The 17,496-nt window shown below is 36.1% G+C and overlaps 1 protein-coding gene across 1 annotated transcript; it reads right to left on the bottom strand.

The window, feature by feature from the left end:
• Nucleotides 1-15,876: 15,876 nt before the first annotated feature.
• On the bottom strand, nucleotides 15,877-16,530 carry LOC141588237 (uncharacterized). Its single transcript, XM_074409691.1, has one exon. The coding sequence runs from the start codon at nucleotides 16,528-16,530 to the stop codon at nucleotides 15,877-15,879; it is 654 nt and encodes a 217-aa protein (XP_074265792.1).
• Between the last annotated feature and the right edge of the window lie 966 nt (nucleotides 16,531-17,496).

The raw sequence follows: 17,496 nt of genomic DNA on the forward strand, positions 1-17,496 counted from the left end.
TACTCATCAAAATATAAGATTTCTAGAGAGACAAAACTCTCTCTTCTTCTTCTCTCCCATATAGCCGAAATTATTAAGTGTATATAATAATTTTGGGTCATTTTTCTACTAGATTAATATTATACTAGTATTCATAATATTAATCAGATTAAGTGTTAAGCCTTGGGTATAAAGCTTGGGGAGAGATCTTATTCTTAGATCTTGTTCATCCATTGGAATAGCTCAAGAACAAGAAGAGAAAGGTGATCTCTCTTGTGCCCAATATAGCCGAAATATTGAATGTAAGGACATTATTTCTCTTCTTTTATATTATTGTTTGCATGCATAAAATCCGTTTTAATTTTATGACAAATTATTTTAGACATATATGAGTATGTTAAAGTGTATATGAATCTACATTTCCTTCAATCGGTATCAGAGAGCCACGGTTGTTTGAATGCAAATTGGTTAAAAGTTTTTCCGAGTTATATGAATAACAAATAAAACTTGTAAAATTTGTGTTATTATGATATATCACGAAATTATTACATGCATGTTAATATTTCTGGTCCTAAAATGTTTTAGGATATTTTGGTTAATTTTTCGGATTTTTATTGTTCATAATTTACAATAATGGCATTTAAATGTGATTTTATGAGTAAAAATGTCATTTTTGGTCTAAAAATAGCTATACTTCGAATTTTCACTTGGTTTTTGGATATGTTGTTACATATATTATTTTGAGATAACCTGTAAATTTTCATAATTTTTGGACTTGTTATGCTCGAAAATTGAATTTTTCATTATTAAATTCGGATTTAAGAGAAAATTAGGTTAATATGAGTTAAATTTCGAATCTGGTCATAGAAAATTAATATGTTGTCACATGCAATTTTACAAGATGTGTGTAAAATAATTGGCTATAAAGAAGTCTTTTAGCATGATTTATGAATTTTTGAAGAAAAATAGCATAAATAGTGACATTATTAGTGAAAAATTAATAAAACATAATCTATGACTTAGGAAAAACGTCTAATGTTGCATTTTATTATATTTTTCAGATCTAAAATTGAAAAGTTAATGAAAATAATTTTTCCATGTTTTTATGATTATTTTTTATTAAATATCGATAAACCGCAACATTGTTTTTCCGGAAAATTTTCGAAATTTTTAACCTAAGATTTTGAACATTATGAGTGTCATGGAATTTTTCCAGAATGTTCATGAATTTAAATTTTGAATTTTGAATTTATTTGAAAATTTTTGGATTTATTTGAAGTTTAATAGCTTATTTTGTAATTTTTGGTCCATTTATGAACAATTTTGTAAATAAAGGTTAATTATGGTCAAATTATTAGTGAAGACTATATTTTGAGTCCTAAGAGGTTAGGGTAATTAACTTATGCATAAATATGAGTTTATGTATTTTTGTGATTATAAAATGTTGAAATCACGCAAATCCGTAAAAACCGAGTAATATACGATATTGGCTAATTAAAAGGCGATTTAGCATAAAAATTGAGCATGTTCTTACATATTATAATGCTGCATTTTCTATATGATTGTCATAATTTTAATTTATGTAATTTTGAATTATGTAATTTTACTTAGTATGGCCTTAGATTTTAATTGGTATTTCCCGAAATGTATGGGAATATCGATTCGGTTGTAATTTTATTGTGATCTCGTATCACCGTTTTGTAATTTAATAGATTTATTTTATTTTAGTTATAAATGTATAATAGGAAATTATGTAATTTGTTATGTAATTTTATTCCTTCCGGAGTTCCAAAAGACGGATTTCTTCAAGAATGGCGATACATAAAGACGGTGTTACCTCGAGATGTGTGCCACAACCGAAGTTCAAGGGACCAATAGAGTTGGTTTCCGAATATGTAATAGTTAAATAGTTTTTCTATTTTAAGAAGGCCATACTAGGATTTATTTATTTTTATGCTTGCATTTTATTTTATGTCACATGCATTGCTAAATCGCCATAACTAAACATGCATTATCTTTTATCGAGTTTATCGACCGTGTCAATTCGAATTATCGTAGTTCACCGCTTTAGTTCACTTAAAACGTGATAGATAATAAATTGACATGACCTCTCGCTAAAACAATCAATTGAGACATACCCTTACCAAATAGTAGAAACCATGAAAACCTATTTCGCGAGGGAGTGCGCTCGGCCCCACCGGGGTACAAACCTTGTTACGTAGGGGAAGTGGGTGATGAATGTTAATCCACCGAATTCATGTTGATAAGGGATGTATCGGCCACACCGTGCCCAAGTTAATGTGGGTTTGGATCATGGACACATTTATTCGAAATTTGGATTGAACTCAACAAAAGTATTTGATAAGGGATGTATCGGCCCCACCGTGCCCTTGTCGATGTGTTTTGGGCTATAGATAATTATTAATGTAATATTGTCGACCAAGAGTTCTAAAAGTAGAATCGATTAAACGTTAATCCACCGAGTTATATTGATAAGGGATGTATCGGCCCCACCGTGCCCAAGTTAATATGAATTTGGATCTTGGAATCATTTATCATAGTTGGGTAGAGGTCACTATGTAAATGCTATACTTGTTTACAAGTATTAATAAAACGATAAATGTTAAGTTTTCCACTATTCCGTTTTTATATTGTTCTATTTCTTTACCACAATTCATATACGATATCATTTCGATTTTGATAACGAATCTCCACTAAAACATCATAACTAAAGACAAATATGAATTTGCTTCTAAAACCTCGAATGAACCATTGCTAAGGATCTCTTGTAAAGAGTATAAATTAAAGTTATTCATTATCAAACAGGTTTTTGATTCTTGACTAACACATCTACTTGCAATGGATTGTTATTCATATACTTAATTGAATTAAGTATCTTGAAGCGATAAATTGTTTTGGTAATTAGTTTTGTCAAGAATTCGTAATTGACCAAAATAACGCAACCACCTCAATGAAAGTTTTTAAGACTAAAACGAACAAATGAAGAGTGTTCTTCATGAATTCAATTTTGCTTCTCGAAGCAAAGACTCATTGAAATGAGTGGGAGCATTCTCTTAAACCGTTAAGATGAGAACGAGGTTCAAGAAGTAAGGATTATAATGGAATTGATACAAGGTAATGTTAAAAGTAAAGTTGTTGAGAATAGCGATACTAAACCTATCAATCCCGACCGATAAAAAGTTTCCATTGTCTTAAATGTTGGACACAAGAAAGGAAACTACCCCAAATTATTGAAGAATCAACAAATTAGTTGTGGGACATCTAATAGGATCTTCTTCTTTAAATGTTTATATGATTGACATAAATTTTGCTAGTACCACTTCGTCAATATTTGAAACCGGTGGTGGTTTACATCGTTGTACTTGATACATAGAATGATTAGAATATGACGACTAGCAACAATAATGTCGAGAGATAGAGTAATTGTGTACTCAATCTAGTTTTTGGATTTAAAGTGGTACTTAATTGTGACTATTAAGTGCATAAACTCTAAATAAGAATATAAAATTGTTAAGAGACAAAAGAGGTTTTTCACTTTTGTGACCCTATTCACCACGATTTGATGAATGGCTAGCCCATTATCAAGGTGATTATATTCTAAACCAAACTAGAATGATATATCATGTAGATGATGTAAGATTCAAATTGGTAACCCAAGATTAAACCTTAAATTTTGGAATGATGAACGCAAAGAGTTATCGAGTACTCTTGAAACCATTAGATTGTTAATGGTATATGCGTATCTTGTATTCAAAGCAAGATGTCTCGTGCCTTTTGGTTGAAAAGGAGATCGAGGTTTTAAATCATTGATCCAAAATAGGTTGATCATTTTCTTTTACCAACGATTTAGGTTGACGCTAATGTGTTCACTTAATAAGGTAAATAGAGAAATCTTTGAAGAATTTCAAAGAATTCAAGGAATCACGATTTAAGTCGTGATGGGGTTATCAAAGTGAAGACTTTGATATAAGCCATTGGAAATGTGATATAGTATCACAAGTTAATCTCTCTTAACACGCATTATTGAATAATGTGTGGTTGGATATGAATTCAAACGCTATTCGATATGGTTTGGAGTTCAATCAAGTAACTTTGAGTCACTTGATCCTTTTGGGGAATTTATCATTTTGTCTAAATTATTTTCCACTAAATCATATGAGATATGAAATGGTAATGTACCATATTTGTAAGTTTTCACAAGAAACAAATGCTCATTTTTCCCTTGCAATTATCACGAGTACGACGAGTTTGCGGCTCGTGAAACTGTCTTACTAAAATACAAGTTTATTTCTAGAAGACAGAGTGGGAGAAATTATTCAAGAGCCACAAAGAATGTTATGTCGCAAGAAACTGGTCTTTCTTGGCTACATGAGACGTTTTGTGTAAGATGTTGTTTCTTTATAACCTAGGAGGTTAAATTCGTCACTTGTTAAAAATGATGAATTCATGCTACTTTTAAGAAAGTAAAGAGCTTATAACTTACAAAAGAAATTGTTTGATTCAAGTTGATTACTTCTAGAAAGTAATGAACATATGACTTACATAAGAGTGTTTAAGTCACAACTCAATACAAGGCTTAGAGCCATAAAAATCTGAAACAAAAGGGCTTGATTAGTGACAAAGGGTTTTGCACTAATAAAGAGATATTTCAAAGCAAGATTGGTTGCAAAGGGTTTTGCACCAATTGAAATGCTTAAGTCTATTTGGATCCTCTTAAGGATTGTGTTTCATTATGAGGTTATGAAATACGTAGCAAGTGTATCTAAAACCCGCAACTTCAAAAGAAGGAATGTATTCAATACATGTCATGAGTTTTGTAGATTCTTGCAATCCTAAGATAATGTGAAACTTAAGAGAGAATCTTAAGTAGGACATCAATGAGTTGGAATCAATGATTTAATCATGTTATAAAACGTTTCTCGATAAGTCGAGAAGTTGTGTTTATACATGGATTTTAGTGGGAGTTACGGAAGTTTTAATTAGTCCGATATGTGGATGACATATTGATCATTGAGAATGATTTAAGACTTTTGGAGTATTATAATACGTCTTGAATATCCGGATTTATGAAGATAAATCCATATGATATTAGCGTCAGTAAGAAGTCTTATGTTGATAAGATTCATGACTAGTTCAATTAATTGAACATATTTGATTGATTCCATTTGCTTCCGCTGCCGGATCAATTAAATGAGAAATGGTGTATAACACTTCACATACTTTGAGTATGATGAAATGTTTTCAAAATCGAATTTAAGTAATCTTTGCCAAGTACGCCATAAAGATTACCCTTAAGTGCATGCAGAAGCATTAAGGAAGTAAAGCAAAGTGTTTATGATGCAATTTTGTGTAAGGGTGTTACACAAGTGACAATTGACAATTGAGGTTGCGCATGGTTTCCGACAAAACCATAATCAAAACACATAAGGATGGTTAAGATACCATTGTGGTTATGATATTTAAGAAATAGATTTTCTAGAATCGTTCTAGGCAATAAAGAACAATGAGAGATATTTATAACGGAAATTGAGTACACTTGCGATCATGAGATGTGCAAGAGGATGAGTCTCGCACACTGTGAAAACAGTGGGAGCTATTCTTAGGCTAGAGGACCTATGTCTTGATTGGATTTCAACACGTACTCAGAAAGTTTTGTAATGCAAATGTATACATTACAAAGGAAAACGAGTATGTAGTGAGGTTGATTAAGGTACAAGAAATTGATAAAACCTACTAACCAAAGCCTTCTCAAAGGCTAAACATGATGAGTCATGTCATTTCAATTGAATTGAAATGAACAACTACGTACAAGATCAAATTAGATTATAGAACATGAAATAGTAATCAGGCATTGACTATTCATATGTGATAATCGCATTTGTCGTTCGAGTTTTACTTTAAAAACTCTTTTATTATACTTTGTTACATCCAAACGGGTTGTAGAGACAATTGAACCCCGTTAAAGTGAACACGGATTAACATAGTATTCGCCCATAGTCACTTGTATGAGGTGACGTCTCGAAGTGACTAGAGTGTGATGCGATTGATGGCAAGTTCAAGTGCCATACAGTCATGTGAGATGACTAGTCGATCACATAGGCAGGATGTTAGGAACACCTTGTCGGGCCTTATGACCGCTTATAGAGTTCTCGGCAAATTTATATAGCCCGGTCGTGGCGAGAGTCGCTATAGTATTCTAATGAGTCGATTTTTTTGACTAAAGACTATTCACCTAAGATGGCACAGTTTGATTAACTTTGATTTGTGTTACTACGACCTTCGTAAATGGGGTCAAATGGGCATATTTTGGGTTATGATGGCTGTGGCTAGTCGAAGGGAATGAGTACGATAGGAATTGTCCACCCCCTTGTCAGGGTTAAAACAATATCTCAGGGCCACTCGAGGAGTAATGAACTGGAAATGCGTGGCCACGCTCGGAAAGTATCTATGATAGATAAGTCCGGTCAATCGATTATTCTCCGGATCGAGGAAACCACTCTCGATATGATCACTTGCAAGTACGACCTGAAAGACACCTTGCATTGAGTGGGAGATAGTAATAGGACAAGAGAATTGGTGACGCACACTTGTCGAGGACAAGTGGGAGATTGTTGGGAAATGTGTCCTCAACAATAGTGCGATCACATGATTTAAATATCATTATTAAATCTCATTTTAAAGAATACAATTGGGAAGTAATTTTGTTACACAATCGGTCAACATATATCGGTAATGATTGGTGACTAGAGTTTGACATTACTTTGTCGTGTGACGGTGGTGATCGATTGACCCCCTAGGTCATACCTACAGGGCAATACACTTAATTGATTATTTAATTAATCGTATAATGTTACGAGTTAATTAAATTTCTTGAAAAATTGACGGACAATTTTGGTAGTAAAATTTACATATCAAATTGAAATATGATTAAATGAGATACGATCCGAGTAATCGAATTGTATCATTACTCGGATGAAATTATTGTTTAAAGAAACGATTGGATTTGAATGAATTATTATAAATACAATCATGTTGATTTATAAATGGTAAAAATATTTTGGCACAAGTAATTATGAAATTACTAAGTCAATTTTTGTATATGACGTATTTTTGATAATACGTTGAATTTTTAATATATTAAAAATTACATAACAAATATATGTGACATGTAACATGTAGACAATTGACAAAAATAATATGGACTCCATATTATGTAAATGCCGAAATAATGGAGGGGATTAGGCTTAAATTGTGTTTATATTTTAAATAAGAAAGCATAATGATTATAAAGTAATCTAGCCATGCAAGCCTATGAACATTGTTAAGAGCAACAATTTCATGCATTGGCTCTTTCCTTTCCTCCACTCCCACCGGTTTTTGGGAAGAAAAACACTTGAGATTTTTCTTATTTTTTTGCCTAATATTCACTAAGAGGTAGTGGATGTTCATTCATTCTTTTACTCATCAAAATATAAGATTTCTAGAGAGACAAAACTCTCTCTTCTTCTTCTCTCCCATATAGCCGAAATTATTAAGTGTATATAATAATTTTGGGTCATTTTTCTACTAGATTAATATTATACTAGTATTCATAATATTAATTAGATTAAGTGTTAAGCCTTGGGTATAAAGCTTGGGGAGAGATCTTATTCTTAGATCTTGTTCATCCATTGGAATAGCTCAAGAACAAGAAGAGAAAGGTGATCTCTCTTGTGCCCAATATAGCCGAAATATTGAATGTAAGGACATTATTTCTCTTCTTTTATATTATTGTTTGCATGCATAAAATCCGTTTTAATTTTATGACAAATTATTTTAGACATATATGAGTATGTTAAAGTGTATATGAATCTACATTTCCTTCATCACGTATGTTCCCCTCGAGACGGCAGCCACTCGTGCTCCATTTCCGACACGCAGGTCCACCTCACCCTTTACGAGGGATTCGATGTTTCGGAGCCCCTGCACATGATTACACAGATGAGAACCACAACCAGTATCAAGTAACCAAGTTCCGTAACTTGCATGGTTAATCTCAATCATATGAATAAAAGTAGAAGAGGATGAAGATATACCAACAGGTTTAACACGACCTGCCTTTAAGTCCTCATGATAAACAGGACATGTACGCCTCCAATGCCCAGTCTTGTGGCAATGATGGCATTCCATGTTTTCATTCTTGCTCTTTGTCGTGCCTGATGAGGTGCTCGACTCACCAGGCCCACTCTTACCTGAACCCGACTTTTTAAACTTCGGTTTGCCTACTGCTAGGCCTGGCTGAACTTTGCCCTTACCTTTGCCCTTGTTTGACACAACGAGAACATCCTGTTTCATGCTCCCACTGAACTTCATGTCCTTCTCGGCTGTACGAGAAGGGAGTGCAGTTCATGGGGACTTTTCTTCAAATCATTCATATAGTAATTCGCTCTAAATTGCGAAAAACCATCGTGGAGTGAATGAAGCATGTGGTCAATCACGATGTTCTCGCTGATTTTACAATCAAGCGTCTCCAGGTTCTCGACATTCTCAATCATGCTGAGAATGTGTGGGCTAACCGGTTGGCCCATTTCCGAGTCTCGCATCAAAAAAGCGAGTGGTATGCTCATAGGTCACGATTCTCAGTGCTTTCGAGAATTCCTTGGTGAGCGTGGTGAAAATCTTGTTTGCACCTTGGGCTATGAAGCGTTTCTGCAACTTGGGTTCCATTGCAAAAATGATTACGTTTTTAATCGCACCCGCTTCCAAAGTGAAATCGTTATACTTGTCGATCTCATTAATTCCAGCCGTGGGGCCTGGGTTTGACGGCATGGGCTCAAGCAGAAATTTGAGCTTCCCGTCAGCAGCGGCAGCATTCCGTAATGCTGCCTCCCGGTCCAGCGTTTGATCCATCATTCTTGATCGAGTTGACCGATTCATCCGATTCATGAAGATCCGGCCGGACTCACGGTCCAATGTGGCACTTGGCATTGGGTCGTTCAAGTGACCAGCCATATTGTTATAAGCAGTTTATGTGAACGTGATCTACACTGAAAAAGAAAGAAAAACAAAAACGAAATAAGCAACTCATCGAGGTGATTTAAGTCTATTTAAAATTCATTTTAACATGTAGACTCACGCACTTGCATAATTGATCTCCCTCAAGAATAATACAAGTGATCCCAAGACTCAATTTCTGTAAATTGATAAGCCAACTGTTTAGCTAATTCTTCCGTAAGAACTCTTGGTCGATAGATTTCCGTAAATCCTATCTATAGTCCACCATAATCACAGGATCGTACGAGTGACCATGGTGTTGAGATAAAATAGGTCAATCAGTTCCAACTTACCCGACGTAGAAGGGGTCATATTATGCCTACCGACGAAGAAGGGACTCATTGGAGTTTGACCTATAAAGACTATTCTCAATTTTTGTTTATACGAGGAAGATCCCATCAACTAAATTATAATTCATATTAAGTGAACGAATAACTAGCGTCTGCGAGAATGAATTAATTTGGGTGATGGCTTAAAAACATGTGACATGAGAATGTCAAAGAAAACTAACTCGTGACCTCTATATGTGTCAGTTTTCATGCAATAATCAGGTGGTTTGGTTTTTAGGCGGAATATGATGCATACTATCGTTACGATAAAAAAGTAAATGAATGCAATACGTAAATAAAATTCCTAGTGTGGCCTATCCTAATAAAAAGAACATAAAACAACTTTGGAATCCACCGTTGGACCCGAGAAGCTTGTCTTGATGTTCCACCTTGATCCATGTAGCGGGAGTGAGCATCCGGTCTCCATCTTTAGTCTTCTCAAAATTACAAATTAAAATTTACAAAATATAAACCTATTTACATTCTAAATAAAAACTGTAATTAAAAGAAATAAAAAGGGAGATACGAGATCTCAAAATACAACCAAGACCGTGTTCCATCATTACGGTAACACGTTCTACTAAGGCCACACTAAGTTACAACCGATTGTAAAAATAAATAAATACGTAATATAAAGCATTCACGGCATTCAAAATAAACGATAAAAAAAAATGCATCAACTAAAACAAATTCATTCGTGACATAATTCCGTAATTATGTTAAATTTATCCAAACCACCAAAGACAATTAAAATTATATGACAAAACCGCTTCAGTCAAGTTAATTTTAATTCATGATAATCCGTTACTTTAAATACGCTTTAAAATAACTCAATGGTACGTGTGTGAACCGTTTCACAATCATAGCGAGTGTACAATATCCGTATAGAGTACATATTAAGGCCAAAAGAAAATTTAAAACAAAAGGAATAAATTTTCAAAGCTGCCAGAACAAAAAAACCCTCGATCCAGGGACAAAAGTGCTCGATCGAGGAACAAAAGGGCTCGATCGATCAATCGCTAGTCGATCGAGAGGATTGCCAAACAGAAAGTGCTCGATCGACTAAACTGGTGGTCGATCGAGTACTTTTATCAAGACAAATCTACTCGATCGAGTGCGAGTACATCTCGATCGAAAGCGCAGTGGTTTTAAAAGTGGTCGATCGAGTGCAGCTGAGGACTCGATCGAGTAAAACAAGACAGAAAAACAACTCGATCGATTTAAAAACTTGCTCGATCGAGTACAAAAATTTCTGGAAATGCAAAACCCTCGTAAAACAGTTTGTCAAAACAAAACTTATTGCAATTATGATCAAAACCTTGTAAAAATAAATCAACAAATTACAAAACATTAACATATTGCTATAATGATCGTGTAAAATAACAATATGCAACGGACACAAACCGTATCAACCGTGTAAACACAAGACACGGTTTACAAAGCACAAAAACGCAAATGACCAAAAAAAAAATTTTCTCACCGAGAAAATGGCTGATGCCGCACGGTTTTAAGACAAAAACAAAATCGTTTCAAATCGATTTATGAAAAATCACAATGAAAATTTACGTAACCTGGCTCTGATACCACTTGTAGGGTAATATCCGTATAAGACCCTTTAAATTTAGGACTATAACGTAAATTTAACATGTAAAAAATGGTCATAAACGAAATACAACAATGAAACGATAAAGATTAAGAATCAACCTCGGGTCCTTTGTAGTGCGGCGTAAAGAACAGAAATCAACAGAGATTTCCTCCTAATCGTTGCACCCAAGACCGTCTGAGACTCTGCCCTTGTGCTAGAAATGCTCTCTAATTGACTTGCAATATCGAGAGAGCTATTGTGAGGTTTTTACCGATGTGAGATCTAGGTTTTAGAGAGAAATGATCTCCAAAACCCTAGTTTTTCTGTAAATGAAATTGTCTAGGTCAAAAGGAGAGGAGCCTCTCCTTTTGTTGTCTCGATCCCGCGGTCATGAGAGGAGGGAGTGGGCTTTCCACTTTCTCCTCATTTAACTCGTGATCCGACTGATCCGACTCGTCTCGCTAAAATGTATATGACGCGGTTTTTATAAATCGTCATCGGTTATCGGCTATTAAAACATCAACTAATAACACGGGTTAGTTGAAGTATTAATATATGCCCGACAAAGACGATATTGTATAATTTATTCAATATACATTAATTAAATATAATCGTTTATATTTAATTTACGAATTAATTTCTTAATTCGCCTTAGCCGTTATTATTTAATCCGTATTAAATAAAATATCTCAACATCACATTTTTGACTAATTACTAGTCAAATAACTCGGACTAACTGGTTAGTCAAATTTGGCATCTACATGACTGTATTTTCATACCGTCACATCTCTCAAACGTATCCTATAGGTGTGACTTTTAGGGACCAGTTGATCACCGCCATCTGTATGACAATAACGTCAAACTTATCTAGCAAGCCAACCGTTATTGATAAACGTGGACCAACTGATTATAATACCTAAAGTATGCCCTTTGATCCTTTTAGAGATTTATAAGTCCTTGCACTAACTGTAAAGGACACCAGCCCCAACAGAAATTACTCTTCCTCTCTTAAAAGGAACTTAACCCCGAAGTTCACCTTTAAGATGAATTACATTACGATAAAACAGAGCATATTACTTATCCTCGGCATTACCAGATGAATTAAAACATGATGAAACCAAATCCTAATCGAGCCCTTTGATATTACGAGATTAACATACATTCCTGTGGGCAAAGCAAATGAAATAAGCAATATCACCAGATATATGTAAAAATTAAAGTAATTTGTCCATGTGACATTATGAAAACATGTTTACCCAACCTAACCAACTCAAAATTATTACTAACAATTATACAAATTGAGCAACCACATAAGATAATATTTAAATACAAATAAGCAACCATATTAAATTACGACAACTATTTATCTTGGATACATTCCATACGCCTGTAGAAAACACGAATTAAGAATTAACGGTCATAGCACAACATATAACGTCAACAAAGTACCCCCCCCCCCAACCTCCATGTGACAAGAAAACCGTTTAGAAATACAAGCAGGGGTACTCGATCGAGTTAGGGTTACTCGATCGAGTTCAGGTCAGGCTACCCGATCGAGTTAAGCATACTCGATCGAGTATGTATAGATCAGGATGTGCTTTAAGATGTCATACGTAGGTACTCGATCGAGTAACTACAGGTCAAAATGTTCCCACATGCGATATTAAGTAAAGAAAATATTCCAATCTCCGGGGTTTCATCCCCGACATCATGTACCTACATAACAAGTTTAGAAAATCCAACAAAATACAGCCTTTTGGCCAAATACAAACTGAGTAAAAATCCAAATACCGATAAACAAATGTAACAAGCCAACACAAGTCCGCTAAAACAGCACAAACAATAAAATCACTCGAGGTCGCCGCCTCGATCCTCCTTCATCTTATCCTCTCCTTCTATTACTGAGGTGCCAGCTCCCAACGTGCCTTCTACGGTAGTAGCTCCCGTACCCGGGTCTCCTCTTGTCCTCCATGGTGCAAGACACCCATAGGGGTAGCTCAGAGGGGCTCACCACGTAGCCAGGTCAACTCCATAGGAATTAAAGACGCCACTATCATTCCCCACGCCTCGCCACTAAATCAGTTGGGCCAACTTGGTCCCAATACCCTGCACATAGGCCATCTCGTGGAGGTTTCAAAGCACTAAGGCGTTGGACACTCTCTCTGTAAGCTCATTAACCTACATCTAAGGGCTGAGGGAAGACGGGTAGCTGGGATACTAGTACTGGGGCGATCTAGGCTGCACAAATTGAGACTCCCCTACCACCTCTCTCACTCTCCTAGGCCCTCTCCCCTCTCGGTGAACCTGGTCCTCCCTCCTAGCGTGGTCTCCCTCGACCGGCTCCGAGATCTCCTTTAGAAGGTCATATATGATCAGGTAAGTCTGGTCAAGAAGGCTACTCTCAGCCAACGGCTCAGTTACTAGGAGGTGGTTCGGGTCGGGCACCCTCATCCAACTCCTACCTCTCATCCTCCAAGCTAAACCACCATCACCCAACACTCTTAACCACTTATGAGAAATGAAGTAGCTCTTGTCCAAGGTCGGGACAACCGGGGTAAAAGGTTTGAGAGCCTAAGAGGCCTCAAAACTGGTTAACTTCTCTGCTAGGCGAGTGGCAATAACACCGCAATTAGGGTAACTGGTCGAAGACTTGGCCATCAAGGCCAAACTTGCACACACTATGGCCGGGTAAGCCAAGCGCTCATGTCGGGTGGGGTTCAGGTAAGCGACCAACAACACTACTTTCATGTGATTTAAGCTTACTCATATCTTTCCTACCATAGAGCAAACAGGTCAAGGCTCAGAGAAAGATCTTCAAAGTCGCATGCTGAATATCATTGATCAACATGTTACTCGAAGTAGGGGTAAATCTACCAGTGAACAAGGGGATGTAGCTACTAGCACCACACTCAGTCGGAACACCTAAGATATCCCTTCTTAGCCCGTGTAAGCTTCAGGTAATCGATAAACTGGTGAAGCGTCAGAAAGAAACTAGTGTTCATCAGCCGGAAACCCACCATCTTCTCAGCCACATCGTAAGTGAAATATCTCATCAACTCTAGGGTCAAAAAGGCATATGAGTGTTTCCTCAAGTGGTATAACCCCTCCAAACTCAGCACCTCAAAAATATGTCGCACCTCTACTCTATTTTCAACTCCTAAAACATACTCGTATCTATGCACCTTGTGGGTCTCAAGGTGTGACTCATCAACTCTATAAAAGCGTCTCTCCGCTTAAAGTCATCAAAGATTACGGTAGGATATCCAGGTACCGCTGGAACAACGGGTCCTTGACTTCCTTCCCCCACCTCTACCTCGGCGGCGCGTGATCTCTTGCTTTGTCGGGTCTCAGCAATAGTTCTCGGCATCTGTTTCAATATAGTTTAGCCACACATCGGGCTTTTTTACAAATTCAAAGTAGAATTTTCAAATGCTTATACGGAAAAGACAACGCTTAAAATAAATTTCTTGTTAAAGTATGTAAAACTTTGAGACAAAACACGATGTTGGGCAATTCCCTTACTATTTGCAATTTATAAAAGATGGTTTAAAATTCCAAAATATGAAGTTTAAGCAAGCCATAGAAGCAACCAGACTAAATTTACACCAAAAACAGGCCTAATAAGTCGATTATTGTAGTGAAATTGGGGCAGAATTGTAGCTTTATGCACTTTTAAGACGAAATTTTTGATGAAAATAACCAAAATCAAGCACCGAATATGATATTACTAGCATCTCTTATCCTTTTTCAACACATTAAGAAGAATTTGATGAACAAAAATTGAAATTTGGGGCAAACCCTAGAAAAACCCGATTTGAACATGGTCACAAATCGGGTTTAAATTTTCCAATTCCTAACATCAATAACAATGATTCAAGGTGGTTTCCATCAAAATACAACAACTACAATATAAGATTTGGGTATAAAAACCGAAATTTTCAGAAAATCCAACACAAATACATGCTTCAAATTGCTTTTAAAATCAAAGAAAAGAGTAGATATTTACCTTGAATAAGTGTGCAAACGGATTAACTGGATGAACTTATGGAGATGCGGAAGGAATCAAGCACAAAAGCACCCAAGTTTTTGTAAATGAAGAAGGTTTAATAGAGAAATTAGGTTTTGAAAGAATAATAAGGAGTAAAAGATTGAAGGAGGTGGGGTTATAAGCCTCAAAATTTTGAAGAAACAGTGTTATTATAGTAGCGATACTCAATTGAGTATCTGAGGTACTCGATCAAGTAGCCTCTACTCGATCGAGTTGAGGTTTCTTGGTCGAGTTTTGACGCTAGCAGAATTAGCATTGATTATGTTTTTTATCAAACTCGGTCGAATGACCCACCTACTTGGTCAAGTAACGCTTACTCGGTCGAGTACTCAAAATACTCAGCGAAAGATTACGAATCCGGTTAGGCATTCCTTTAAAATAATAAATCATTCGGAGTCTAAGACATACTTAGAACCCGTCACTAATTATTTATATATTATTACTATCGATTCACATTACCTTACATAGAACACAGTTACCGCAATTAAAACATGATAATTCTACTTTATTACATGCCATACAACATACGATCTTACTACCACGTACCTTAATTTACATATTCATTCATATCGATAACGGTATTCTACTCATACATATGCATATCATATTCTACCACACAACATGCCCATACTGTTTTATCAACATTACAACCCTGTAAATCAATTATCACTTTCATGTCACCACATAACCTTATGTATACTTTGTTTTTTTGGTGGAATGTGAGTATGTGTCATATATATCAAAAAGGGTTTAAGTACAAAGAGTGCATCAATCAACCATTACATATAAATTCTTAAGACTTAGCCAATCTAACTCTACCTTAGTCATATGTTAGAAATCTCGACCTCCAATTCTTGCTTTCACCTCTTCTATAATCTGCTCTAAAATGTTTCTGGCCTGATTACAGCACCATTAATCCTGCACTTACTTCTCTGCTGCCAAATGTGGTACATAGCTCTCCAAACAACGGGTGCATGTACCCCGAGCTGCATCTTTGTACTAGTCCTATGCAAGCACCAGTCAAGGACATTAGTTTCAGGTATATGACATCTCAACTTCTGATTTATGATGTGGATAATCTTCTTGCTATAAGCACATTCGAAGAACAAATGATCAGACCCCTCAGTAGCTTGGGCACACAAGTAACATCTATCATCTACATCTATACCATACAGGACCAACTTGTCATTAGTTCTTAAAGCTTCATGGAAAATTAACCATCCCATAAACTGATGCTTGGGTAACACCCAATCATTCCACACCAGTCTAGCCCATGGTACCTTTGGCCTGTTTCCTTTGAACCATTCGTAACACCCAGCAGGTGACAACTCCTTATCTTGTATAGCCCACTTGCCATTAACATAGCCAAGGACTATTTCTTTCTTAACTCTGCAAATTCTCCTCCACACCCAACTGGAATTGGTACTAGGTTTATACTCTATCCAATCCTTCCCTTTTAGATAGGTTTGCTGCACCCAATTCACCCATATTGAGTTTTTCTTCTGTACTAGCCAGTTCACTAATCTCCCTGCCATTGCTTTGTTCATAACTTCCTAATCTTTAAGACCAAGACTCCCCTCTTCTTTTGGCATGCACACTATATCTCATGCCACCAACGGTACTCTCCTATATTTTGCTTTGTTGTCCCAAAGAAAATTTCTGCAAATTGCCTCAATCCTAGCAATGATTCCCTTAGGTAAAACAAACATAGAGGCCTAGTATGAATGCAGGGAAGAAAGGACATATTTCACCAATACTAGCCTCCCAGCCTTATGTATACTTGCATTATATCCCATCACCCATCCACATACTTACACATACTCAACTATACAAACAGTTCCGCATTCATATTCTATCACCTACACACAAGACAGTACCTTCGTACACATATATATCGCATATTACACACATAAGCACACACAATTCCCGACTCAATTTCCCCATACGAAGTGACTGGCTTAAGCATATTAGGGTCGTGATTCTAGAATGAGGGAGCATTCTCACCCAAAATCAAGCAATTCAAGGAGCTCCCAACCTACATACACTAGGTTCATTTTATTAGACTCACTACGTTCATTAGTTTTGTTGGTTACAGGTTCCAAAATCGCCGCTCTGATACCACTTTGTAACATCCCCTTCTACCAAGAAGCCTTAACAAGACCTTCCCTAGCAGATACAGGCATTACCATCTCGGTTGCCGAGGAATAGTAAATATCATAAAGTCAATGAAAGAACAATTTAAGTTTATTACAGGTTTAACTTATCAAAAAGAAAAGATACAACTGATAACAACAACTATCAACTATGGTGGTACTACTCCATGCTAGGACTCGGTGAAAGACTCGTCCCCCCAATGCACCAAGCTAAGCTTCACATATCAATACCTGGTTTGACTGACTGCTCACCATAGTGGATCACGACAGACACATAACAAGAAGAAAGACAAACAACACCACACAAGGTCAGTAATTGAAGAACAACAGACAACACAAGACACAACA

This window comes from Silene latifolia, chromosome 6, assembly GCF_048544455.1.
Source record: "Silene latifolia isolate original U9 population chromosome 6, ASM4854445v1, whole genome shotgun sequence".
Classification (NCBI taxonomy): Eukaryota; Viridiplantae; Streptophyta; class Magnoliopsida; order Caryophyllales; family Caryophyllaceae; genus Silene; species Silene latifolia.

What these genes read in the sequence shown, in the direction of transcription:
- LOC141588237 (XM_074409691.1), bottom strand. Translation starts at nt 16,530, where the DNA reads ATGGCAGGGAGATTAGTGAACTGGCTAGTACAGAAGAAAAACTCAATA.